This window comes from Loxodonta africana, chromosome 11 (assembly GCF_030014295.1).
Source record: "Loxodonta africana isolate mLoxAfr1 chromosome 11, mLoxAfr1.hap2, whole genome shotgun sequence".
In the NCBI taxonomy this organism is placed as follows: Eukaryota; Metazoa; Chordata; class Mammalia; order Proboscidea; family Elephantidae; genus Loxodonta; species Loxodonta africana.
In genome coordinates, this window is record NC_087352.1 from 57,242,444 (window position 1) to 57,267,863 (window position 25,420).

At 44.1% G+C, this 25,420-nt stretch overlaps 1 protein-coding gene across 1 annotated transcript in view; it reads left to right on the forward strand.

Moving 5' to 3' along the window:
• Nucleotides 1–25,420, forward strand: part of MYO5B (myosin VB) — a 398,883-nt gene that overhangs the window by 156,245 nt on the left and 217,218 nt on the right. The window contains exon 2 of the mRNA XM_010586735.3: nucleotides 19,057–19,167. Within this exon, the coding sequence (XP_010585037.2) occupies nucleotides 19,057–19,167 (111 nt within the window). The remainder of the gene's footprint in view (nucleotides 1–19,056; nucleotides 19,168–25,420) is intronic.

The following is a 25,420-nucleotide window of genomic DNA, read 5'->3' on the forward strand; positions in this document are numbered from 1 at the left end:
TTGTCCCTTGTTCACAGAAATGGGGCAGGAACCTGGGGTTTTGTGAACCATCACTTGGATGCCCCCCTATAGCTGTTAGACTGTGTGAAGGAACCTGCTTTCGACATTCTCCATTTAACTTCAGAGAAACACAACCCAGAAAATGCACTGCATTTATTTAACATACTCGTTGTGTCAAGGCTTTCTAAATCTGCAGGCCCCAGATTCCCACAAGCCTGGCGTTCTGATAGATAAGACCTAGAAGTCACGGGAGCTGTGGCTGTGCTAACTCTGCAGAGAGAAGTGCAGCATTGTCAGACCTCTGTGCTGGAGTTTAAGGACAAAGCTGCTCCTTGCCTTGCCCAGATGTTCTTAAGCTGGTGACAGCCCTGTGCTGATGGGTTATTTTGATAATACTATATTTAGCATTTCTGGCGGGAGAGAGGCTGTAGTTTCTTGCTCCTCAGAGCAAGAATCTGCAGTACTAGAGTGTGCATGCTTTCCAACCAGCAGAAATACTTTCTAGGCCCTGTCCTATGTGCATGGGACATCAAGACAAGTAACATTTTATTCCTACCCTAGGCAAAAGAGAAATAAATATTTATTTGTACAAGAGAATGTAGAGCAACTAAAGGCTGTAATAGTGAAAAGACAGAGAAGAGGGGCCACTGGGGCCAGCAGGAAAGAAAAGGCTTGACAACGAAGCATATTTAAGCTGGACCTTAAGGAGTGACTAGCAGGGGGGAAGTGGAGAAAGGGAGGAGGGTGTTTGAGGCAGAGGAAAATTTGTGAGCAAAAACATAGAGACAGGTAAGTTCGTTAAGATCTTTGGAAATAGGAAGGATAGTGTGGTTGAATTGTAGGCATGATTGGGGGGTGGAGGGTGGGGGAAGTCCAGAGATATGGTCAGAAAAGGCATTGGGTCAGATGTTGACAATCTTATATGAACTTTATCCTGTAAGTAACAGGGATTTTTTAAGCAGGGAAGTGACATGATGGGTATTGCTATTATTGTTATTTAATTTTTTTAAAGGACAATAACTCTAGGGTACAGTTTCTCAACATCAGCACTAATGATGTTTTGGGTTGGATAATTTTTTGTTGTGGCAAGCTGTAGGCAAGTTGTAGGATGTTTAACGGCATCCCTAGCCTCTACCCACTAGACGCCACTAGTGTAGGCACGCACGTGTGTACACACACACACACACACACTGGTTGCAACAAAGAAGTCTCCAGACATTGCCCAGTGTTCCCATGGGGACAATTTTGCCCCTTACCCAGGCCGAGAACTATTGCTCCAGAAGCAAGTAATCTAGAAAATCAGACTGGGGAGGGACTGGAGACAGGAAGACCAATTAAGAATAGATTACAGTATTTCAGGGAATAGGTGATAAAATCCAGAAGTAAGGCAGCAGAGCAGGAATAGAGAGTTGATGCTGAATTTGAGGGAGATGTCAACAATTTTGGGCATGTTTTAGGTGCCTGGATGAATGAAATTGAACCAACAGGTCTTGGTGACTGATTGGAATCCTTAGTTAATCTTTGAATACTGAGTAGGGCTTGGAGGGGTAGAAGGAACACTGGCTGGAGAGTCTGCTTCTAGGTCTGTTCCTTCTTAGGGTGCTGAGTTTGGGAAAGTCCCTGAATCTCAGTGCTCTTTCCTATAAAGTGCATCTAGCAACACTTATGCTTCCTATATCATGCAGTTCTGAGAATTCATATTTGTGAAACCTTTGAAAACTGTAGTGCACACTAAATGAACAGTACTTTCCTAGCTGTACAGTGCTCAGGAGAGAGGGCAGTGGGGACCTGCTTGCACAAGACCTGAGTGTGAGAAGTGCATATTATGGATGGACAGTGTATAAGATGGGCACCAGTGGATAGGGAGATTGGCCAACATTTAGCTCATGTGAAGCCCTTGGATGTGGGGAGTTCAGATTTGTTAGGGGAGAAATTCGGTGGCGTTTTGACAGTTAACACCTCAGCTGTGCGTCCTGGAACTCTGTTCTTTATCCTTCTGTTAGCAGTTAACACAGACTGTCCAGCTAAGCGTTAACCAAAATATGAAAGTGCGGTGTTAAACACAAGCACACAAGCAGATGGTGGATACAGCAGGAGAGAGAACAGCCAGTCACTCGTCTGTTTAATCATCCAATAATTTTCTTTTTTTTTTTTCTTTTGGCCAGAACCTTTCTCCTCTAACCCATTTCCATCAGTCAGGATAGTTTCGACTCTAGAGAGAAGCGAGCTCTTGGACACGGCACTGACTGTGGACCTCACTTCCCTCACCTGCTGAGTAAGGGTACAGCCTGAAAGCAAAGCACTGAACTCTGAAGGGCTCTGAAGGTCTCTGGGATCAGAGAGAGGCCCATCTGTTGAGGCACAAACCATGGATGTAGGAAGGTGGAATAAAAGATTTTACCCTGGACAGCCCCTCTTACTGGGAGATAGGAAGGCAATTGAATGATAAATGCAGACGAAGTGTTTAGGGGTTATTATAGTTCAACCTGCTCATTGAGAAAACCAAGGCCCAGAGAATGGGAAGGATTTGCCCAAGGCAGTTAATTCTGCCATTTGGATACTGAGGGAGGTCCTGTCAACCCGACCCACGCTTCTTCCACACCAAGACACAATCGTCTTTTGCTTGACACTCCCAGCTCCATGTTCTCAGTGCTGCTGAAAAGAATTAATATGACTCAGCCTGTGTCCAGAACCAGGGTGGTTGATATTCTTGTACTTTGTCTCCTTTTGTGCATTTTCTGTTTATTTAAGGTGGGACTGCTTAGATCACTTCCTTTGTTGGAGGAGTTTTGGTCGTCCTTTTGTGACGTTTCCCCAGGCTCTCATTCATGGTATGCCGAGTCTCCATGAAGGCCCGGGTTGCAGGGGCCACTGGGGAAGCTTGAGCTGTAGACTGGAGATGGATCCCCATCTTAATACCTCAGTGGCGCTGGAAAGAACACAACATATGACTCAAGCTGTTCCCCAAACCTGGATGATTTAACACCTGGGGTGTGTACTTATTAAAATAGGGATTCACACCTATTTCAGCACCCACCATTAATCTACTAATGCATTTGCCAAAAGCTTTATTGGCTATGTAGTATACAAGTCATCTGTATGAAAGTGAGAATTTTGTTGGAGAGCAGGCTTATGTTGTTGCCCTAGAGTTTCTGAGCTTCTGTGCATTTAAAATGTTTCCAGTTTAAAAGTGCTATACATACAAGTCCTCTAGAACTTGCCGGTGGCATGCTCGATGTAAGACTGGAATGCTTTTTTGTCACCTGCCTCCCTGGGTCACTGTGTTATTAGTAACAGTAGCAGTGGTCACATAGAACACTGTCTTTTAGAGCAGCACTGCTCAACTGATTGGTGGATTAATGCTGCCCAGTGAGTTGAAGAAGGCAGAAGGGCAAAGGCTTCCACTTCTAAATCCGTAATCAGGTCCAGCACTGGTTTGTTGTTGTTGTTGTGTGCTGTCGAGTCAATTCTGACTCATAGCAACCCTACAGGAGAGTGTAGAACTGCCCCAAGGGTTTCCGAGGCTGTAATCTTTATGGGAGATCGTCAAGTCTTTCCTCCCGTGGAGCAGTTGATGGGTTTGAACTGCCAACCTTTTGGTTAGCAGCCGAGTGCTTAACTATTATGCTACCAGGGCTCCTTAGCAATGGTTTACCTTAGCAATTTTTACAACATACAAATAGAACAGGAAGTATCATTGGTCTCCTCATTCCATATCCCCTCCGTAAATGGTTTTTCATGATTACTCCTTTTTTATTTTTTTTGTGGGGAGGGGAAGGCAAAGTTTTGGATCGAGAAGATGAGCCCGCTTTCTCTTGTTTTAGCTTTTCTGTTTAAGATGAATCCTTTTCCCCTGTAATGCTTTACAGTAGAGCTTATAAAGGGTACATTTCACATCAACGCTGTCTGTCCCCTGCTCCTTTTCTAAACTCTCCTCGGTGCTCTCTGGTAACAGAGAGAGTCAGAGTAGCTAGCTTTTCTTTCAAAATGCAGACTCATTTTCCGATTGGGCACGAGAGGACATTGCAGTATGAATCCCTAACTGAATACGTCTCGTAAGTACGTTCAGCTGGCATGGAGGAGTTTGAGTTAGCCACGGTCACCTGAGAGAGTCTACGGCTGTCCAGCAGCTCTATCTGCTTGATATTAACACTGGGTATAACTCTCTAGAGAATGATTCAGTTCTAAATAGGCAGAATTCATTATTGATAATGTCTGCTCAGTAATTCCTCTCAAAACCGGAATGGAAATCAGAGGCACTGTTTAAAGTCTTTGGGTAATGGTGATTTAAGCAGCAGGCAACTCTTTAACCTCCTAGCTGTGAAGTCACCATCCGTTTCACACCTGCTATTTATTCAATGAGCGGAAACCCTGGTGGTGCAGTGGTTAAATGCTATGGCCGCTAACCAAAAGGTCGACAGTTCGAATCCACCAGGCATTCCTTGGAAACCCAGTGGGGCAGTCCTACTCTGTCCTGTAGGGTCGCTACGAGTCAGAATTGATTCAGCGGCAGTGGGTTGGTATTCAGTGAGTGTGTATGTTGGTTCTGGAAGTTTTTTTTTCCCCCTTTTCCCTGAAGTCCCAGAGTTTTAGATGCTATTACTGTACCTGTTTGCTGATGTACGCCGGTAGGATGTTTTCTTCTTCATAATGTTAACCTTTTCCATTCAACTCTATGAAACTCCAGATAAGCTCCATATTTAAACATAAAGTGGATAAAAGTTGGGAGATATAGGTGAGGATAAAATAAAAATAATTCATGAATAAGGAAGATTCAAAAGCTGTATGAAAGTTTCACTAAAGAAGTGTAGTGGGAATGGCAGTTTAGCAGCCTGCGATGATAAAGTACCAAGTAAATGCAGTAATGGGAATATTCAGGGACAGAATTTCAAAGACAGCAGTTTATTTGGGGGTGGGGACAGGATAAATGATTTCATTGTGTGTGAATGCTCATGGGAGGATAGAGGGAAAGAATTGGAACCATGCACATTGGGAGATTAATTACAGTCTCATATTGAGAATCCTTTTCCATATACATCAGTTTCTGGATACTGATCTTTCAAATATGCAGTTTTGATCATGTCCCTCCCATGTTTAAAACCCCATACGTGGTTTTCCATTGGCCATGGACTAATATAAAATCCTTAATGTAGCCTCTAAGAACCTCCTAGATCTGGTTCCTCCATCTCTCCCCAGTGCCAGTTTGAGCCCTTTTCTCTTCCCTGTGGTCTGTGTCCTACCAGTACAGGCCACCTTTCATTTCCTCAAAAAGCAGTGTTCCTTTGTGTCCCAGGAAGTGACTCTAGGGGTATCTTGTCAGCCTAGAACACTCCTCCTTTCTCACCTTGCCTAGACTACTCCTTGGCCTTCCAGGATTCAGCTTGGCTATTACTCCTCCAGTGAAGCCTTTCCCAATGACTCAGACTAGGCCTGTTGTTCTTGGTAGCCGGTGTCAAGTTGGCGCCCTGCTTCATGGCAACCCCATGCACAATGGAATGAAATGCTGCCTGGTCCTGTGCCATCCCCCATGATCGGTTGCAGTTTGGACTGTTGTGATCCATGTAGTTTTTGCTGGTTGATTTTCAGAAGTATATCTTCAGGCCTTTCTTCCTGGTCCATCTTAGTCTGGAAGCTACGCTTTTATAAAACCTCTTGAGCATCGTAGCAACATGCAAGCCTCCACTGACGGAGGGTGTCATGAAGTATGCTGGCTGGGAAACAAACCTGAGTCTCTGTCATGGAAGGCAAGGGTTCTACCACTGAACCACCAACGCCTCATCAGACTAGTTGGGTCCCCCCGTTATATTCTGTGAGTATCTTTGCTGTTGAAGCAGTATTGACAAACCCAGTAGGTTATTTGCATCCTGTCTTTCAACTGGTCTGAGATCTGTGAAGATAGGGTCCACGTCTGATTTTTCACTGTCCTAGCCCCTTGCCCAGTGTGTGTCACATAGTAGATGGATAGTATATACTTATGGATGATTGAATAAACTGGAGTTTGTATGCCAGTCTGTAGGCCTTGTAGTTAATGGGGGACATGCAACAGTTGAATATAGTTTATTGAGGAGCCCAAAGAGACTAGCGTGCCTTATCCTGGTGGAAGGAAAATTGAGAGTTGGCTTGAGATCCCAAATACAAGTGTGTGAAGAGTTTAGGTTCTCACATAGATGATCTCTTGAAGATAAAACAAGAACAAACCAGTGTATGCTCATGTCCAGTTTCCCTAAAATTCTTTCTCTTAAAAGAGTAGTGTCTCTATGCATTTTCTCTCTGACTTTATTTTGATCAATGAAGTATTGTTTGGAAAGGTTAGCTTAGCTTGAAATGACTTCAGCCAGTGTTGGCTTCGGTTGCTTGGAGAGATCAAATAATGAAACAGATTAAAAAAAAAAAAAAGGAAGCAATCAAATTCAACTCAGACTTCAGTGTTTCCAGGGCTATGCCTTCCTAATAACAAGAGTTATGGTGATTGGAAACAAAGATCTAAGACTCTTTGTGTTTTTGTTTTTATTTTTTGGAAACAATATGTTAGTCTTAGATTGTAGAGGCCGGGAATATATACCCACAGGATGAAAGAGTAAAACAGATATCTAGTGGTAGTATCACATATGGATTTAAACACTTGGTTCACCTCAAAGCGTTTAGATGGAAATGAAGATGGTATGGCCTGGAAAACTGTTTAAGATGACTTAAAATTTTCTAATATGACAATGGATTGCCTAATTAATTTACTGACTTGATCTATACAGGGAGATTTCACAATCCAGGAGCCGTAACCATGGTGGGTTTAAGTCAATTTAAACAAAGTTTTCACTTTCTGGTAGGATCCAGATGTGACATTTTTATGTACTAGCTTCAAGTAAATCTTTTTTTATTTTTTTTTTAACTTCTTTGGCAAGCAGGTAATTGACCTAACGTTCAGCATTTTAAAGCCCACTTGCCATCAACACACCACTTTTAAATGGAGAACTTTCAATGATCTTTCCGCTTAGGCCATCCACAGTCTTCAAGAGTATGTCCGTGGTGCCCGGTTCAGACTCAGGGAGTTACTTTCCAAGTTTATTTGGAAGTAGATATGCAGGAGGTGCTAAACTCATATGAGGTCTGTTGATGAAGTTAAACACTGGAAATTCAGAAGTAAGTGTATCATCAACATGTTGTGTTAACAGCTGTTTTTAAGCCTCAAGAGTCTTGGCAGTTTCTGTCACCAACAAGTATGCTGCTGATATAGTCTGGTTGTATAAAATGACTCAGCAATGCAGCCTGTACACCAAGCACTTCCCATCTTGGCAGTTTGTCACTTGAGGACATACTGCTTACTCTATTAACATCTGCAGAACTGTAAAAGATAGATTTTGCCTTCACCAGTCATAGCACATGGAGACTCAGTTCTTCATTAACTTCAAATGCAGATAGAGAATGTGGATTAAAACGTAATTGTGACTGATAATATAATCAAATACCACAAAGACATGAGTCTTTTCTCAAAAGACTGCTGTGTTCAGATGACATAGTGCTATAAGCACATAAGATAAGCAAATATCAAAAATCTGAATCTGACTGCCAGCGCCAGGAATAGTTAGATGGATTTGCTTTTTGGATGTTTGACTTTTCTTTCATTTAAATGGTAAGGAGGTATTGGATTTTATAATAACTTTGCTATTTCATCTTGTGGATTTAATTCTTCACAGATGAGGTTTTCTTCTCTGCTTCTTTCTGTCTTCCTTTACCCCAAGGGTGCTAGAGGGGCTTTTTGCTTGCCCAGTCTGTATGCATTATGTTATAGTTCTTCCTCCTGGCATTCTGATTAGCCTGGCTCACTCTCATTTAGGAAAGAACATGGAGAGCGGTTGGGAGGGATCTGGGTTGGGCTTCAGGAACTCACCTGGTTGGTGCAGAAATAATATATGAATTTTGAGTCATTTAGTTGGCTCTAAGGAGCACTGGTGGTGCAGTGGTTAGGCACTTAGTTGCTAACTGGAAGGTCAGTAGTTTGAACCCACCAGCCACTCCATGGGAGAAAGATGTGGCAGTCTGCTTCTGTAAAGATTACAGCCTTGGAAACTCTATGGGGCACTTCTACTCTGTCCTATGGGTCACTTTGAGTTGAAATTGACTCCACGGCAAAGGGTTTGGTTTGGTTTTTGGTTGGCTCTGGACAAATAAGTGTATTTACACATAATTCACTCTGGCATTAGATGACAGAGAGCTTCTTAGTGAAGAGCATTTGGGGAAAAGGGAAGGTTATTACTAGTCCAGGAAGCCTTTAACGGGAATAAGTAAACAGAAGCTATGAAGCTTGGCTTGCTGCTGGAGGCGGAGTGAACTGACTCAGGAAGGAAGTTGGAAGGGAGGAGCTTCTGTGTTCCCATGGTGCTTTATATGCACACTGTTCTGCTGGGATTATTTGGTTCTGTCTGTGCTTTCCTGGAGGGAGTTCTCTGTGTCTTCTTCATTCCTAGGGCCTGAGCTCTGCCATAGTACTGATAGCTATCGAGCACTTACTGTATGCCATATGCTTAGTTTTATATGCATTATTTCATTTAATCTAACCAACAGCCCTGATGCAGAAGGTATTTGCCCCACTTTACAGTTGAGGAAACTGAGCCTCGAAAGTATAGAACCTTATTCGACGATGGGAGCTGGGACTAGTACCCTATGCCTGACTCTTCACCTCCTTGCTATCCTGTCTCCCACAGCGAAGTCCACTAACTGGAAAGGGAAGGTGCCCAACAACAGAAGGGTCGGGAAGTTTCTTGACTTTGGCCCCCAAAATTTGAGGGACAAATCATTACCAATGGGTTCAGGATGTGCTTGGTACCTGGCCCATGAACACTGTCTTCAGACATCGATAAATGTGGCGAGGAGTGTGGGGGTTCTGTTCTGATGGGGTAAAAAGCTTCGTCTTTGTCATCTAGACTCTTTGCAGAAGGATGAAATGTGATGCACTTCCTACTACAAGGGCAGTTAGGTGAGGTGTTTTTGTAATTCCCACCACATGGCACTTCTTTGCCAGGTACTAAGCCACTTGGGAAACTCCTGTGTGGTGGTGTAGTAAAACTATTGGCTTAGTTTGGAAGTGTTTTTTGCTGTACATACCTCCCCTTCCCCAGAAAACTGTTACTTTAACACAGGAAGCTTCAAAATGGACATGTTTGCACCAAATAGAGAACATGATGTATGACATTCTTAGGAAGTATTTAAATGTGTTTTCCTAACCTCACTAAGAACTGAGCTATGAATATCTCCATTTTTCATAAGGGGGCAAAGGTTTATTTGGCCTAAGGCTTTTTTTTTTTTTTAGTCTCTTAGCACTGTGGTTTTCAGCTTACCCTCCTGTACCTATACCTGGACCTGGAGGCCAAGGTTGGAGGAAGCAGTTTGCCATCCCTTTTGCTAGGATGTGATGCTTTCTGCTTCAGGCAGCATCTGAGCTTTAGGCTTCACCACCCTGCTTTTTGACAATGATGCCAGTCTTTTCCCGGAAACCTGTAGCCTATCCATGTACTTGTTTCTGTGCTGGTGATGTTTGTTGATACATGTCATGAATTGTATCCATTTGGCTGGGCCATGATTTCCAGTATCGTGTGGTTGTTCTCCATTTTGTGAGTGTAATTTTGTGCTGAAGAGGATTAGGGAGGGATTGTAACCCAGGTCACATCCCTGATCCCGTGTAAAGGGAGTTTCTCTGGGCTGTGACCTACACCACCTTTTATCTCTCAAGATATAAAAAGAAGGAAAGGGAAGCGAGCGGAGAGGGGACCTCATACCACCAAGAAAGCAGTGCCAGGAGCAGAGTGCATCCTTTGAACCCGGGGTCTCTGTGCGGAGAAACTCCTAGTCCTGGGGAAGTGTGATGAGAAGGCCGAGAAAGAGAAAGCCTTCCCCTGGAGCTGGTGCCCTGAATTTGGACTTGTAGCCTACTAGACTGTGAGAAAATAAATTTCTCTTTGTTAAAGCCAACCACTTGTGGTATTTCTGTTATAGCAGCACTAGATGACTAAGACAATGGTCCTCTCTGTGATAGCCTTAGTTAACTAGTGCTGCTGTAACAGAAACTCCCCAAGTGTGTGGCTTTAACAAACAAATTTTCTCACAGTTTAGAAAGCTTGAAGACCTCATTCAGGGCACAGACTCTAAGATAAGGCTTGCTCTCTGTGTTCGCTCTGGAGGAAGGCCCTTATCTCTTTTCAGCTTCTGTTCCTTTGTCCCTTGGTGGCCATTATGTGGCCTAGCATCTGTCTTCTCCCAGTTCTTCTTGCTTGCTTAATCTGCATTTATAACTCAAAAGAGATTTAAGACACATCCTACACTAATACTGCCTTACTAATGTAACAAAGAAAACCCATTCCCAAATGAGATTCTAACCACAGGTATAGGGGTTGGGATTTACAATACACATTTTTAGGGAACATAGTTCAATCCACAACAGTGACTGATCTTAAACTGGCCTCGAATGGGGCAAGTTTGGTATCTGCCTTGTGCCTTGAGGAATGGAAGCTGACCAACTTGATCTTGCATCTTCATCCCAATGAGCTCTGTCACAAAATTCCATGTCCTGAGAAGATGCTTGGTGACTGCTTTCTCTGTTCTATCAAAAGGACCCCAGCCCTCACCAGAGCCCTGATTTTAATTATAGAGCAGAGCTTTGAGTGTCTGCTAAACAGTGGGTGTTATTTCAGAGCTAGGGATGTAGTGGTGAACATGGCAGACAGTGTTTCTGCGCTCGGACCCCTAAACCTGGGTAGGAGTGGACAGACAATTGGTCTGGTCAGCCATCAGGTTAGGCTCTGGGATCCCCTCTTGTCCATTCCCAGGGGACTATACCCAGAACTGCTTTGCTTCAAGTCAAGACTGAGTTGCAATTGAAACTTCAATCTTGCTGGTGCTTAACACTGAAACTACTTAACGGCTTAACTCCATGTGTCATTGTAAACGAGCACTTGCACTTTCTTTTTTTCATGTGTAATTACAAGACACTTTACCTATATAACATACATACTAAGTGGGGCCTGTGCTGCTGTAAGAAAATCAATATTTCTCCATGAGGAACACAGTGAAGGACTTAAATCAGAGACTGAGAAATTTCCCAACTCAGCACTTCACTGTGAACTTGGGCAAATTGTCTAGTACTTTGCACCCTTGGGTTTCTTCTTTATAAACTATGAGTGATAATCCTGCTTGTCTTACCTCAATTGTAAAATTAGCTGAAATGATGATTAAAGCGCTTAAAATTACTTATATCAGTGTAGGGTTATGGTGGTGACTTCCTTCTTAAGTCTAATGTCTCTATTCTCTTTTTTTCCCAGCGTTCACTTTGATTTTCAGGCTCACACTGAAACACTGGTTTTTAACTCTGATGACACATTTGTTACTGGAGGAGCTTAAAAAAATATATACAGTGCTTGAGTCCCAACCCCTGAGATTTAATTTAATTATTCAAGTATGGGACCGGGGGCCTTGTTTTGCTTTAATTTTTTAAAGATCTGCAGATAATTCTAACGTGCCAACCAGCACTGAGAGTTCACGTCTCTCAGGTTTGGGGTTGAAGTAGGCTGAATCCAAGTATTGACTGTAAGGAAAGGCTGGACTGCCAATGAACTATGACTTGCAGGGCGTCAAAAGGACTTTGGCTCTGTTGTTTTTCCATTTCCTAATCCTGTGTAATTGAAGTCCTGGTGGCATAGTGCTTAAGAGCTCAGCTGCTAACCAAAAGGTTGGCATTTCAAATCTACCAGCCACTCCTTGGAAACCCTATGAGGCAGTTCTGCTTTGCCCTGTAGGGTCTTGATGAGTTGGAATTGACTCAATAGCAACGGGTTTAATTTTTGGTTTTTAATCCTGTGCAAGATCCCATTAGAATGCTGCTTTCTAGACAAAACAGTATATAGTGTCATCACCATCGTCATTATTATTGACTAATACTTACAGTACTCTGATAATGTGAGATCTCACTTAATTCTTGGAACACTCTGTGAGGTATTTATCATTTTTATCCCTATTGTACAACCAAGGAAACAGAGCTCAGACAGATTAAGTCACCCAAGTTAATAAGTGATGCGGCTGGAATTCTCACCCATGCTGTCTAACTCTAGAGCCCATATACTTAACCACTGTGCTATCCAAATCCATTGCTATCGAGTAGATTCTGACTCATAGCAACCCTATAGGACAGAGTAGAACTGCCCCATAGAGTTTCCAAGAGGCGCCAGGTAGATTCTAACTGCAGACCTTTTGGTTAGCAGCCATAGCACTTAACCACAGTACTATATGGCAGATAATTAGTATAAATAGGTAAATGCTTTACTCTTCTGGCTGTTGTATTTACATTTTAATAGGGAGTTTCTGAAAAGACTGCTTTTAGCTCAGGGGAGAGAATTGATGGGCTGGAATTTCATGCTCAGCCACAGACTGGAGGGTAGAAACCTCTGGGTACACAAGGGTCTGTGATGCCCTTCAAATCACAGTTACCAAATCAAACCATGAAGGCTGCTGGTTCTCACACTTGCTTGCACATTGAATTCATCAGGGAAGCTTTAAAAAAACAACACTGCCTGTTTTCCACCCCAGAGATTGATGTAATCAGTCTGGAGTATGGCCTGGGCACAGGGATTTTTTTTTTCTTTTTTAAAATAATTTTTATTGTGCTTTAAGTGAAAGTTTACAAATCAAGTCAGTCTCTCATACAAAAACCCATATACACCTTGCTACACACTCCCAATTACTCTCCCCCTAATAAGACAGCCTGCTGTCTCCCTCCACTCTCTCTTTTTGTGTCCTTTTCGCCAGCTTCTAACCCCCTCCACCCTCTCATCTCCCCTCCAGGTAGGAGATGCCAACCTAGTCTCATGTGTCCACCTGATCCAAGAAGCTCACTCCTCACCAGCATCCCTCTCCAACCCATTGTCCAGTCCAATCCATGTCTGAAGAGTTGGCTTCAGGGATGGTTCCTGTCCTGGGGCAACAGAAGGTCTGGGGGCCGTGACCACCGCGGTCCTTCCAGTCTCAGTCAGACCATTAAGTCTGGTCTTATGAGAACTTGGGGTCTGCATCCCACTGCTCTCCTGCTCCCTCAGGGGTTCTCTGTTGTGTTCCCTGTCAGGGGTGTCATTGGTTGTAGCCGGGTACCATCTAGTTCTTCTGGTCTCAGGATGATGTAGGCGCTGGTTCATGTGGCCCTTTCTGTCTCTTGGGCTCGTAATCACCTTGTGTCCTTGGTGCCCTTCATTCTCCTTTGATCCAGGTGGGTTGAGACCAATTGATGCATCTTAGATGGCTGCTTGCTAGTGTTTAAGACCCCAGATGCCACTCTTCAAAGTGGGATGCAGAATGTTTTGTTAATAGATTTTATTATGCCAATTGACTTAGATGTCCCCTGAAACCATGGTCCCCAGACCCCTGCCCCTGCTACGCTGGCCTTCGAAGCATTCAGTTTATTCAGGAAACTTCTTTGCTTTTGGTTTAGTCCAATTGTGCTGACCTCCCCTGTATTGTGGGGGCACAGGGATTTTTAAAAGCTCTGCAGGTATTCTCATATGCAGCCAGGGTGGAGAACTCCTGTCAGAGGCAGCACTTCCTCCAGCTGCATGGAGAACTGCCTCCAGGCTGGCCCTGCAGAGAAGGAAGGAATGGAGAGAGGAGGGCGGAGATTAGCTGTGTACTAATGTGTTTGCAATTCGCACAGAGTTCTGCCTTCTCCAGTTAATACACCGGACCCTTTCCAAAAGAAAGACCACGAACTTTTCTTTGGTAATTAGATCAGACGTGTTATTTTATTTACTTTGATACGATGGACTTAAGCATTGCTATAACAGGGTAGTGATAAATTGAGCAGCACTGTAATTGGCTTATGTGAGTGAGCCTGTCTTTCCTAGCCTGCTGCCTTACGGGAAAGCTGGCAGTGGTTTTAGAGAGGAATTCTGCTTTCTCTTTCATCCTGAAGCCCTTAAAAACGATGGCATTCTGTTAACAGCGTATGTTTGATCTTAGTGCTTCCCCAGAGGCCAGAAGCGAGAACCCATTTCAGGAGAAGGGTGTGTAAGATGCCGTTGCATCCTCTGCAGCCAAAACCACATTTTGTTTTGCTTTGTTTTTTATTAACAAAAAATTCATATAACATAAAATTAACTTTTAAAACGAACAATTCAGTGGCATTTGGCACATTAACACGGCTGTGCAGCCACCACTTCTTTCTAGTTCCAAGACATCTGCATCACCCGCAAAAGGAAACCCTGTGCCCACTCAGCAGTCGCTCCTCGTTCTTCCCTCCCCCCGCCCCTGGTTACCACCGGTCTGCGTTCTGCCTCTGTGGATTTAGCTACTCCAGATATCTCGTATAAAAGGAATCCTACAACATGTGATCTTCTGTGCCTGGCTTCTTTAAAAAAGTGTTTTGTAAAGTGTTTCCCAGGCATCTTTCCCCAGCACAGGCAGGATATCCGCATCCAGAATGTTTCCTGTATTTCTGTGCCTGTTGCCAACACCCAGGTTCAGGGACTGAGTGTGTCATTTCTCAGCTCTTGTAGGAGGCACCTGGAGAGCCTTCCTCTGGGTCTTCTACCTCTTCAGCCCATTCCATGTGTCACGGCCAGGTAGTCTCCCAAACTCACGTTCACCCCGTAAGACCTGACTGCTCAGAAACCTATGACGGCTCCTGGGTGACCTAATGAGGAGACTGGCTGTTCATGGACATCGAGGCCCTGCCCAGGACCACTGCAGCCTTTCTCCCCCATTTTATTCCCCAGCCATCTTCTTGTAGCCGGTCTGCTGTGGGCGTGCAGTGCTGCACCTTGATTCGTATGGGTGCTTCTTAGAGGCACTGATTCTCTTCTCCTCCAAATCCTTTCCATCTTCAAAGTTCACTTCTGTCTTCCATCTTCAAGTCTTTGCTAGCTGCTGTGGCACTTGGCTCTCCCTTCTCCTAGTCTTTGTGTGTGTGTGTGTGTGTGTGTGTGTGTGTGTTTTGACCATTTCTTTTGTGCTGATCACGTACAGCATTGTGCTTGATCACAGAGGCATTGCATCTTCCTAGGGTGGGCGAGTCTATGGGGGGAGGGCGGGAGGGGAGATGGGTGAATGTTTGCAAAGTCAGCACATAAGGGGTAGTTTGATTATAGTTAAAGTTACCCTAGAAAGTCCCATAAATCACTTATTAATTGTGGTGTGCATGAAGTCAGGTAAACAGCTGCTCAGTAGTTCTTAGGCACATTAGTGTTGAGAATCCATGTGGTAGAGTGGAGTAAGATGAGGAGGTGGGGAGCAGAGGGGAGGCCTGTCTGCAGATACCATCAGAATGAGAGCTTACTTCATTCCGCTTTAACAATGAGCCACTACAATCTCAACGCATGTGAAGACTGAGGAAACATGACAGCATCTAGCACAGAGTTGGCCCGTATTAGCGGCGCAAACGTTCACTGGATTTGAGTCTAAAGCTTCTTTGACCGTATCTGCAGACACACTATCTTTTTAAAAGTTGTGGAAGAATTTGGCCACCCCCTTCCTCTCTTTTTAAATTGGTGTTAACTGTTGTTTCCCATCTATCTCCCTTTTTCCCCACACCCCCATTGAATAGTTCTTACTTTCCTTTCCTTTCCTTAAGAATTGGTCACATCATCCCTTAGAATATATGTTATATGTGTATAAACCAGGTGCCCCATAAATATGTATTCTTTGTCCACCAATTCCTGTACTCGGTGAACATTTAGTGAGCATGTATTATGTGCTGGATACCAGGGATACAACGTGTAGCTGAAAGATCTTGCAGTAGTGAGATGAAATTTAATCATGGAAGGATTATTGTGGCAGTTGGGAAGGATGAATCCTGTCAGCAACAAGGGAGAAGTCTTCAGTGAGGGGAAGGTGCTGGTACTCAGACTCTCCCTATACGAGCAAGTTAGGAAAGGGTATTCTGGGTCAAGGAAATAGCGTGTACAAAGGCAGAGGATGGTGAACTTTTTCTGTAAAGGGCCAGACAGTAAATAGTTTAGGCTCTCAGGCCATACAGTCGCTGTCACATCTACTCAGCATTGTCACTGTAGTGCAGAAGCAGCCATAGGCAATAGTAAATGAATGCGTGTGGCTGTGCTCTAATAAAACTTTATGGGCACTGAAATTTGACTTTAATTTTCACATATTATCACATGGATATCATTCTTTTGATTTTTTTTCAATATTAAACAAATTTAAAAATCATTCTTAGCTCATGGGCTGTACAAAAACAGGTAACGTGTCAGATTTGGCACATGGCTGCAGTTTGCTGGCCTGTATACAAGGGTGTGGAAGCGTGAGATTGCATTGTGGTAGCAGAAGAGCAAGTAGTCAGGAAGGAGATTGTGTTTCAGTGGCTCCAGGAGGGAGAGGAGATTGTGCATTTCTAACAAACTCCCAGGTGACGGTGATGCTGAGAGTCCTTGCTTTGAATAGCAAGAAGCTAAAATATGATGAGAGTTCTGTTATACCCCTGATGCTGTGCTAGGTTCAGTGGGAATGGGAACGAGTAGAAGCCAATTTTCTGCCACCAGGTGCTCTCCGCCGATTTAGGAGAAGAGGTGATTTAAGTTGCACGATAAATGGTTTCTCCTGGAGTAAGAATTATTCAGAGATGCAGCCAGGCAGCGAGAGTCCGCAGAGGTGGATGTAATAACTGCCCTGGTGACCCAGTGGTTAAGCACTCGGCTGCTAACCAAAAGATCAGAGGTTCAAACCTACCAGCCGCTCTGTGACAGAAAGATATGGAAATCTGTTTCCATAAAGATGACAGCCTTGGAAACCCTGTGGGGCTGTTCTACTCTGTCCTATAAGGTTGCCGTGAGTAGGGATCGACTGGATAGCAATGGGTTATGGAGCGGCACGTGGGCAGCTGAGTTAAGGTTAGGGGAGTCCCTGGCGAAGACAGAACTGGGCTTCTTGGCTTCCAGTCACTCACACAGCTTGAGGATCGCCATGTAACATCACCTTCATGCAGTTCCTTTTGAGATTTTGCCCATTCTTCTTTAGTTATTTGTCACTCTGCCACTCAAGAGTCACTCATCTATTATCAGTGAGCCATTCCTCACTGTTTTCACTGAGTGGAGATTTTGCGTTGAGTAAAACTTCTTGGGTGTACTTTGGAAGTCTCAGGAGCGTTACTCAGAATAGAGTGTGACGAGAACGATAGCAAGGCTAAGGAAAAGTTACTTACCTGACGCTTAGGGACAGGATCTTCAAGGTCATGACAGCGGAATGGATGGCTGGCTTAAGTGACAGCAGAGGACACACGCTGGATGTCTTGAGGGGAGAAGACATGTTGGCGGTTAAGATCAGCAAACACTCTGAAAGTTTTCTCTGGAGACACTTAAGAGCATTCTATGCATCTTACTATAAAATTCTCAGATACTATAAAGTTCTATGGCATCTTACTATAAAAATAAGTAATGTCTCACTGTAAGGCAGACTCAGAGGCAGCAGAAAGGCTGAGATTCCGTGAACTTCTTCCTTTGTGACACCAAAAAGCAAATGGCTTTGGCTTTGTATCCTGAGCTGGAATATCAGGGAGGCAAGCTGGTCCGTATTTGCTTTCCCGTTGATGCCTGATCTGAGTCTATGGCCTTATGACTTTCATGGCTCGTTACTGAATTCCGCAGGGCCTTGGCTTTTAAAAAAGGCCAGTGACCACCTGGAGGACAATGCTGTCACGCAGAACCTAGCAATCCCAGCTGGTCTGTGCTTGGGGCTGGTGCTTGTGATTGAGATAGATTATTCTCACCCAGGCACACATTCTAACTGACCTTTCTGTCAAAAGAGCCATTTGTCTCAGGTTTGCTAAAAATGTTCTGTGACCACGAAACTGTATGTGCGTATGCGTGCACACAGACAGCTTCTAAAGCAGGCGGGCCCGTTGGAAATAACATACCTATGAAATGAAAAATCGGAAATTCGTCCAGCCACCGTAAGGAGGAGGATGCCAGGAGTGGCAGTCAGTAGGTCCAGGTGTTGCCATTTAGTACATCAGACCTGTGGGTCTGCCTGGCTGCACGTTAGACTTGCCACCTGAGCTTTTATATCCCCTTCAGTTCTGATTCAACCGGTCTGAGGTGGTACCCAGGAGAGGTGTACTTAAAACTCTCCAGGTGATTGCAATGTGCAGTCAGGCCAAGAATCCTCGAGATACACTGAGAATGCATTGGACAAAGCATGGAAGGAGCTCCTGCGCCATCACCTGCCTGTGTGCCTCCCTGGCAGACTGGGCCAATTCACTGTGTCTGCAAATCCGGATGGCTGCTGGGCAAGGTTGAGTGAGGTTTTTGGGGTATGTCTGTGGCTTAAAGACTGGACAAATAAAATCAAGGAGGTTGCTGACAACTTAAGGATACTTACATATGCTTTCTGTTTGCTGACCACCTTCATTCTGCAGGAAAGTAACTTTGTCCCTGAATGCAGAATAGGAGCAGAGATTTCCAAGCTTGGAAGATTTGCTCTGCTGTTTTGTTGGTTTTTGTGTATGTTGTGTTATTGTTGGTTTGTAGCACAATTTTTGAGATGATGGTGCAAACTCTGGTGGATGTATCCAAAGGCAGACTGGGCACTCTCTCTTGTAGAATGTTTAATTCATTGATTGTGGTACTTAGGATTTAGAAGGTGATCTTGGTTACCAATCCTGTGAGTTGTGGCGTTAAACAGGTTATGGTGTTGTGTCACCTAGGTCTTGAAATGAGAAGGTGGGGAAGATGTGTCCAGACTGCTTTTAAAGTTCTCCTCAGGACTTTGAACCAGTTCATTCAGGTTTAAACCCTGCTGAGAATTTGCACTTCTAGCAAGTTTCACCCCAGATATACTGAATCAGAATTTACATTTAAACAAACAAGATTCCCCAGGTGATGCTTGTGAATAATTTCCTGGCAACTTGTTAGAAATGCAAATCCTCAGCAGGGAACTTGGTAGAAATGAGCATTCTCAGCAAGGGTTCTCACTGGAATGAAGACCTGGTTCTCCTATAGGGCTTCTCATAGCTAGTGACACACATTTAGAAGCCTGAAAGCTTTACTCTGGATCTAAATTTCTTATATTTTAATCTTTCAGTATACAAGGGTCTGGATCCCTGACCCTGAAGAAGTGTGGCGCTCAGCAGAATTAACCAAGGACTACAAGGAGGGAGAGAAGATCCTCCAGCTGAAACTTGAAGATGAAACTGTAAGTGCTGGTCCTGAGGGAGGGTGGATGCGCAGGTGTCTGTTGAACAGGGCTAGATGATGCGTTACAGTTTGTGGTTCTCCTGGAGATTAGCGTGTCTGAACTCTTGTAACCTTTTCTGTTGTTGCCAAATGATAATGTACGTGGGAGTGCCAGACCATAACGCTGCTCTATAGACGTAATATAAAAAATAAGCGTCCATTTGTTAGCAACTGGGAGACTGTTGGCGGTTGAGGCAAGCATCTCCTCAGTGGAGTGGAGGGAACAGGATGGTTCCTTCCATGGGTTGGAGGCATGAATGGGAGGCGAGGGAGGGAGTTACTAACAGACAGGCAGTGGAGCATGGGCTCTGGAGCTAGCATGCCTAGGCTGGGTTCCTGGCTTGGCCATTATTACCTTTGTGACCTGGGGCAAGTTAGCAATCTTTCTGTACCTATTCATCTGTAAAATGGGCATGATCACTTGTCTAAGGCTGTTTTGAGAATTACATGAGTTAATATGTGAAAAGTACTTAGAACAGCACCAGGCACATAGGCACTCTCCATACATGTTAGCTGCTCTAGTAAGAATTTTTATTGTTAATAGTTGACTTTCAAGTTGTTTTGCTCAAAAGGAAGACAGGGTAGTAACTATGAGATTCTACCCTTCCTAGTAGGTCTGATTCAGTCTCCTTCACATCAGCCCTTTAGGACCACCCTGTCTTTGATTTATGTATTTCACAAATATTGGAATGCTTGGTATGTGTAGTGTGCTAGGGGGTGGGATATATATCGGTGAGCAGTCACAGTCGTGCTGTTTGGGGGGAGCTCAGTGCTGGAGGGAGCAAATACTGAACATGAACACAAAGGCGAAACTGCTGTGACAAATAGCAGTATGTATAGAAGTCGTTGGATGAGGTGCAGGGAGGGAAAATGAAGGAATCTCTAAGGTGAGCGTATGCAGTGAGGCCAGGCCTCTTGAGGAGGTGCTGAGAAAAGGAGCCAGCCATTAAAGAGTCAGAGTGCAGTGGGCCAAAGGTGGAGGCTACTCCAGGGAGGAGCTGTGCATACCAAAGCCCTGAGACCTTGTTACGCCCCCTTTGGGTGTTCAAGTAGTGGAAAGGAGGCCAGTGTGTTCCAGGAGCCATTGAGGAAGAAGATGGGTAGCCTACAATAAGCCTGAGGATATAGGCAGAGGTAGGGCCTTTATTCATGGAAATGCAATTTCTTTGAGGTAAAAAGGAAAGAGACATTTTCCAATTTTCTGTGCAAGAAAATAAATATGAGGCCACAGGTAATTACAAATGAAAGAGCAAAGGCTAAAAAACAGGGAATCCTTGTTCATAGTCCAGTGCTAGAAGGCCTACTTTAAGCTGTAGTACTCTTGGAATTTTTTATATACCATCAGAATACATATGCAAGGGTAGAATCTCACCAGAAATAATATTAAAGGTAAAATTACCCTTATGCACAAATCATCTGTTAGGGGCATATATCTGGACACCATTGTGTGTCACTATTTTTCCAAGCAGATAAATAGGATTTTGACTTAGGAAGTAATTATCACACAAAAAAAAGATGGTTTTGAAGGAAGTGGCAGGAAGAAATCAAGAATCTGCTTTGGATTGGGTTGAGCAGGCAGCAAGTGCTTGGAGGGAAGGTTTGGGCTGGAGGGGTTGATAAGCTCTCTCTAAACTTGAGTAGCAATAGAAGGTTGTACCATATAATTTAGCCTTTGATCATTACTATCTGATTATCTTTAATTCCCTCAAGCATTTTGGTCTTGTCTCCCTTTCTAGATGGTAATGACCTGCTTGAAAAATGGACCATGTCTGATGCTTTTGCTGGTGATTAACTTGTTGACTAATAGGAAGATTGAACATCTCCCCAGTACTAACTTCTGTTTTGTTTCTATGTGAACATATCACTTGGGAAAACTGGGACAATAAGTTTGTTAGGAAAGGTTGATACCAAGATGTGTACTCCTCACCTTCCTCCTGCTGGCAGGAAGACTGCGAGCCTCCTCTTGGTTTTGAGCTGAGAATCAAAATTCCCTGCAGATGGAGTCATGTTTACCATGTTGAATAACTTCCCACCCCACGCCTGAAACAAAATGAAATGAGTTCACCCACTTGAGTGGTGTATCATCTACTCCAACAGACATCATTTCAGTGGGTCTTTTGAGTGGGCGGGTGTTTTTGAAAAGTTAATATGGAAGTAGTGAGCAATGATCTCCTGTGTTGCTAAAACAGCAGATGCTTGCCTCCATGACTGAAAACGAACTCGGCCCTGCATGACTAATCCTGGCAGCCACCCAGGGCTCGTCTCCTCTCTCCCTGTTACATGACCAGTCAGCGTGTAATCGAAGGCGAAGCTTGGGGCTGGAGATTAGAAGCACTTGAGAAACAATGGGCCACGAACATCTGAGCCTGTCCAGTCCGCTCATGGGCTGAGCTGTGTCGACGGCCGGCTCTGAGTTGTCATCAGTGACTCGACAGAACCTTGGACCAGGGGCTGGAGCACAGAAATTAGATGGCTAGGCTCTGACCCCTTGAAGAGGAAGAATCTTCCAATGATCAACCCACCCTTGAAATACCAGGCTGGCAGAAAGTCCACCCCAGCAGTCTCTTTTCCTCATCCCCTGTTTCCTTTCCTTGAAGTCAAGTAGTGCTGCTTTAACTCCAGCAGCAAAGGATTAAAATAAATTAGATTCTTTTATGGAACAACAAGAACGTCACGTCAGGATTGGAGAAAGACTCATTATCAACCTGTGCTATGCAGATGACACAACCTTGCTTGCCGAAAGGGAAGAGGACTTAAAGCACTTACTGATGAAGATCAAAGACTATAGCCTTCAGTATAGTTTATACCTCAACATAAAACAAAAATCGTCACAACTGGGCTAATAAGCAACATCATGATAAAAGGAGAAGAGACTGAAGTTGTCAAGAATTTAACTTTACTTGGATCCGCAGTCAACATCCGTGGAAGCAGCAGTCAAGAAATCAAATGACACATTGCATTGGGCAAATCTGCAAAAGATCTCTTTAAAGTGTTACAAAGCAAAGATGTCACTTTAAGGACCAAGGTGCACCTGAACCAAGCCATGTTTTCAGTTGCCTCATATGTATATGAAAGCTGGACAATGCATAAGGAAGACTGAAGAAGTGATGCCTTTGAATTATGCTGTTGGCAAAGTATATTGAATATACCATGTACTAGCAGAAGAATGAACAAGTCTGTTTTGGAAGAAGTACAGCCAGAATGCTCCTTAGAAGCAAGGATGGCAAGACTTTGTATCACAAACTTTGGACGTGTTATCAGGAGGAACCAGTCCCTGGAGAAGGATATCATGCTCGGTAAGGCAGAGGGTCAGCGAAAAAGAGGAAAACCCTCAACGAGATGGATTGACACAGTGGCTGCAACAATGGGCTTAAGCATAACAGGTGCACGGATGGCATGGGACTGGGCAGTGTTTTGTTCTGTTGTACATGGGGCCACTGTGAGTTGGAACCGACTCGTCAGCACCTAACAACAACATGGAACAACATGGATGTTCCTAACCCTTGGCTTTGGGCAGGACCTCCCACCTTACTCCTAACCTGTCCCCTCTATTTAAGGTTGTCAAGCTTCTCATTGTTCCTCTAAAACGTTCGCTGTTTAAGCCAATGAGAAGATGGTAAACTTCTTGGGAAAAGGATAGTGTCTTCTACCTTTTTCTCTCCACACTTTGAAGGATACAAGGTATTTAGGTGTGCCAGTTGTTAGCACAGTGCTCTGTTTTTAGATTGGATTAAGCATTTCAATGTATTTACACCTTGGTGATAAATGTAGCCTTGGAGTGGAGTTCTGTGGATGTCCGGCCTTGTCTCCTAACTTCCCACCTCCTTACGAACTGCTCAGCTCCTGCCCTCTAGTGGCAGGGAAAACTGTCTCATGGATTTGCATTTAAATTGCTTTCCAATCTGAGTTGATATTCACTGTCCAGCAGTTACATTGGCAGTGAGCACTCCCTGTGTGCAAGGCCCTGGCTCAGTGTTTCTGAGTAGGAGAAGGATAAGGGAACATGTGTGCTTTAACAAAAGCAACGCGCTCCACAAGTGCCTCAACATCTCCAAGCCCACCTAACATCTGTGAGGCCAGGGCAAGAGTATTAAATGTAAGTTCGCCAATGGTGTGATTTAAATTTTTAAAAACCTGCTCATTTTACAATTAGGGAAACTGAGATTCATGAAAGTCAAGTGATGTGCTCAAGACCTCACAGCACTTGAGCTCACTGGTTCTCAACTTTGGGTGCACATTAAACCTGTTGCTGTCAAGTCAGTTCCGACTCATAGTGACCCTATAGGACAGAGTAGAACTGCCCCATAGGGTTTCCAAGGAGCGACTGGCGGATTTGAACTGCTGACCTCTTGGTTAGCAGCCGAACTCTTAACCACTGTGCTACCGATGCTCTTTGGTTGCACATTAGAATTCCCTTTGAAAAAGAAAACCACAAAATCCAGATTTCAGCCCAGTCTGATTAAATCAGAATCTGGTAATGAGATTCAGGCATCAGTACCTTTTTTCAAAGCTCCCCAGGGATTCCAGTGCGTAGGAAGGGTTGAGAGCCACTACATTAGTCGAGGGGCCAGGGCTTGAATACAGGGTTTAGCTTGTAGTTCAGTACCATTTCTACTGGTATATGCCCTGTGTAGCTCCTACAAGTCAGTACCAACCTCTTGTCAGCTGATGACCCTATTTTTAGTAGCCTATTCTTTCACTAAGGAGCTGTGGTAGCTCAATGGTTAAGTGCTTGGCTGCTAACCAAAAGGTTGGTGGTTCAAACCCACCAGCCTCTCTGCAGGAGAAAGATGCGTAGTCTGCTTGTGTAAAGATTCACAGCCTTGGAAACTCTGTGGGGCAGCTCTGCTCAGTCCTATAGGGTTGCTATGTGTTGGAGTTGACTGCAATGGGTTTGGCTTTTTGGTATTCTCTAGGTCTTCTGGTTTCATGGGTAAAGACAGCCAGCCTCTATCTCCTGCTGTATCTACCGCATATGATTATTACTAGCTCCAAATCTGTGGGTTGGGAGTTGTCATTCATAGATGTTTCTTATAATTATACTGTCTTGCTACAGTGCCATGTAATACGGAGACATGAGAGAGGTCATGAATAAGTAGACATTTAATTAAACTATTATTTTTTGAGCACCCTAAGTATTACAGAATCATAGACCCACAGAGTTAAGAGCAATCTATACCAGTGCTGTCAAATAGAACATTCTTGCAAAATGGAATGTTCTGTATCTGTGTTGTCTGATGTAGTAGTCACTAGCCACATGTGGCTCGTGGGCACTTGAAATGTAGCTAGTGTAACTAAGGCACTGAAGTTTCAATTGGATTTAGTTTTAATCAGTTTAAATAGGCACAATGTGGCTGGTGGCTACCATGTTGGAGAATGTAAGTATAGGCCAATCCTCTACCCTGTGCCTCCTTGTACGTTCTTACTTGTTGTCTAGTTACAATTCCAGGTGGGGACCAATGGAAACCCCCGTCTGTTCTTGATTCCTCGGTCCTGGTCTCAGGGAGGAGGCTGAGGTCTACTCCAGGGAGTGACTGAGCATTAACTGGTGTGATGAGGGTCAACATTCAGCCTCCTCTTTACCTCCAAAGGCCCATACATTCATGGCTCCTGATCACTGCCATAAACTCTTAGATTTCAAATAACACCATGTTAGCTGCAAATGTTCAACACTAGCAGTAATGTTAGAATCAAATTTCTGTTTAAAGAAAAAAAAATCTGTTCCTAAGTTTCTTCCTCCCTCCCTCCTTCCCTCTGGGTGTACAGACACCAAGAATCCGTAGCTTCAGATGCTGAGTTTGCAGCTCCTACCTCGTTTCTGCTGCTCTGGGCATTTTCACTCCTTGTCGATTTTACTGTAACCAATACCACTAGCTTATTTGAGGACTGTGTTTTCACAAAATTGCATACGCGTTTCCTTTCACATGCTTCAGGGAAAAGCAAGAGGAGATTGGTCTGAGAAAAGATGGAACGCCAGTGTTTCTGCCTCAGGGTTTAAAGATGCTGGTCTCAGGTCCCAGCTTTCTGATCTGAAAAGTGAGAGGTTGGGCCAGGTGAGCTGAGAGGTCCTACAGTTGGCTGCTCCCTAGGCTGCTGAGGAGGTGGGGTGGAAGGCCACACAGGGGACTCGCCACTGGGGAGCCTTTGAAGGTGGCTCATGGAGGAAGGTCTGAGTAGAGTTTCAGCGATACCACAAAGTCAGCAATTGAAGG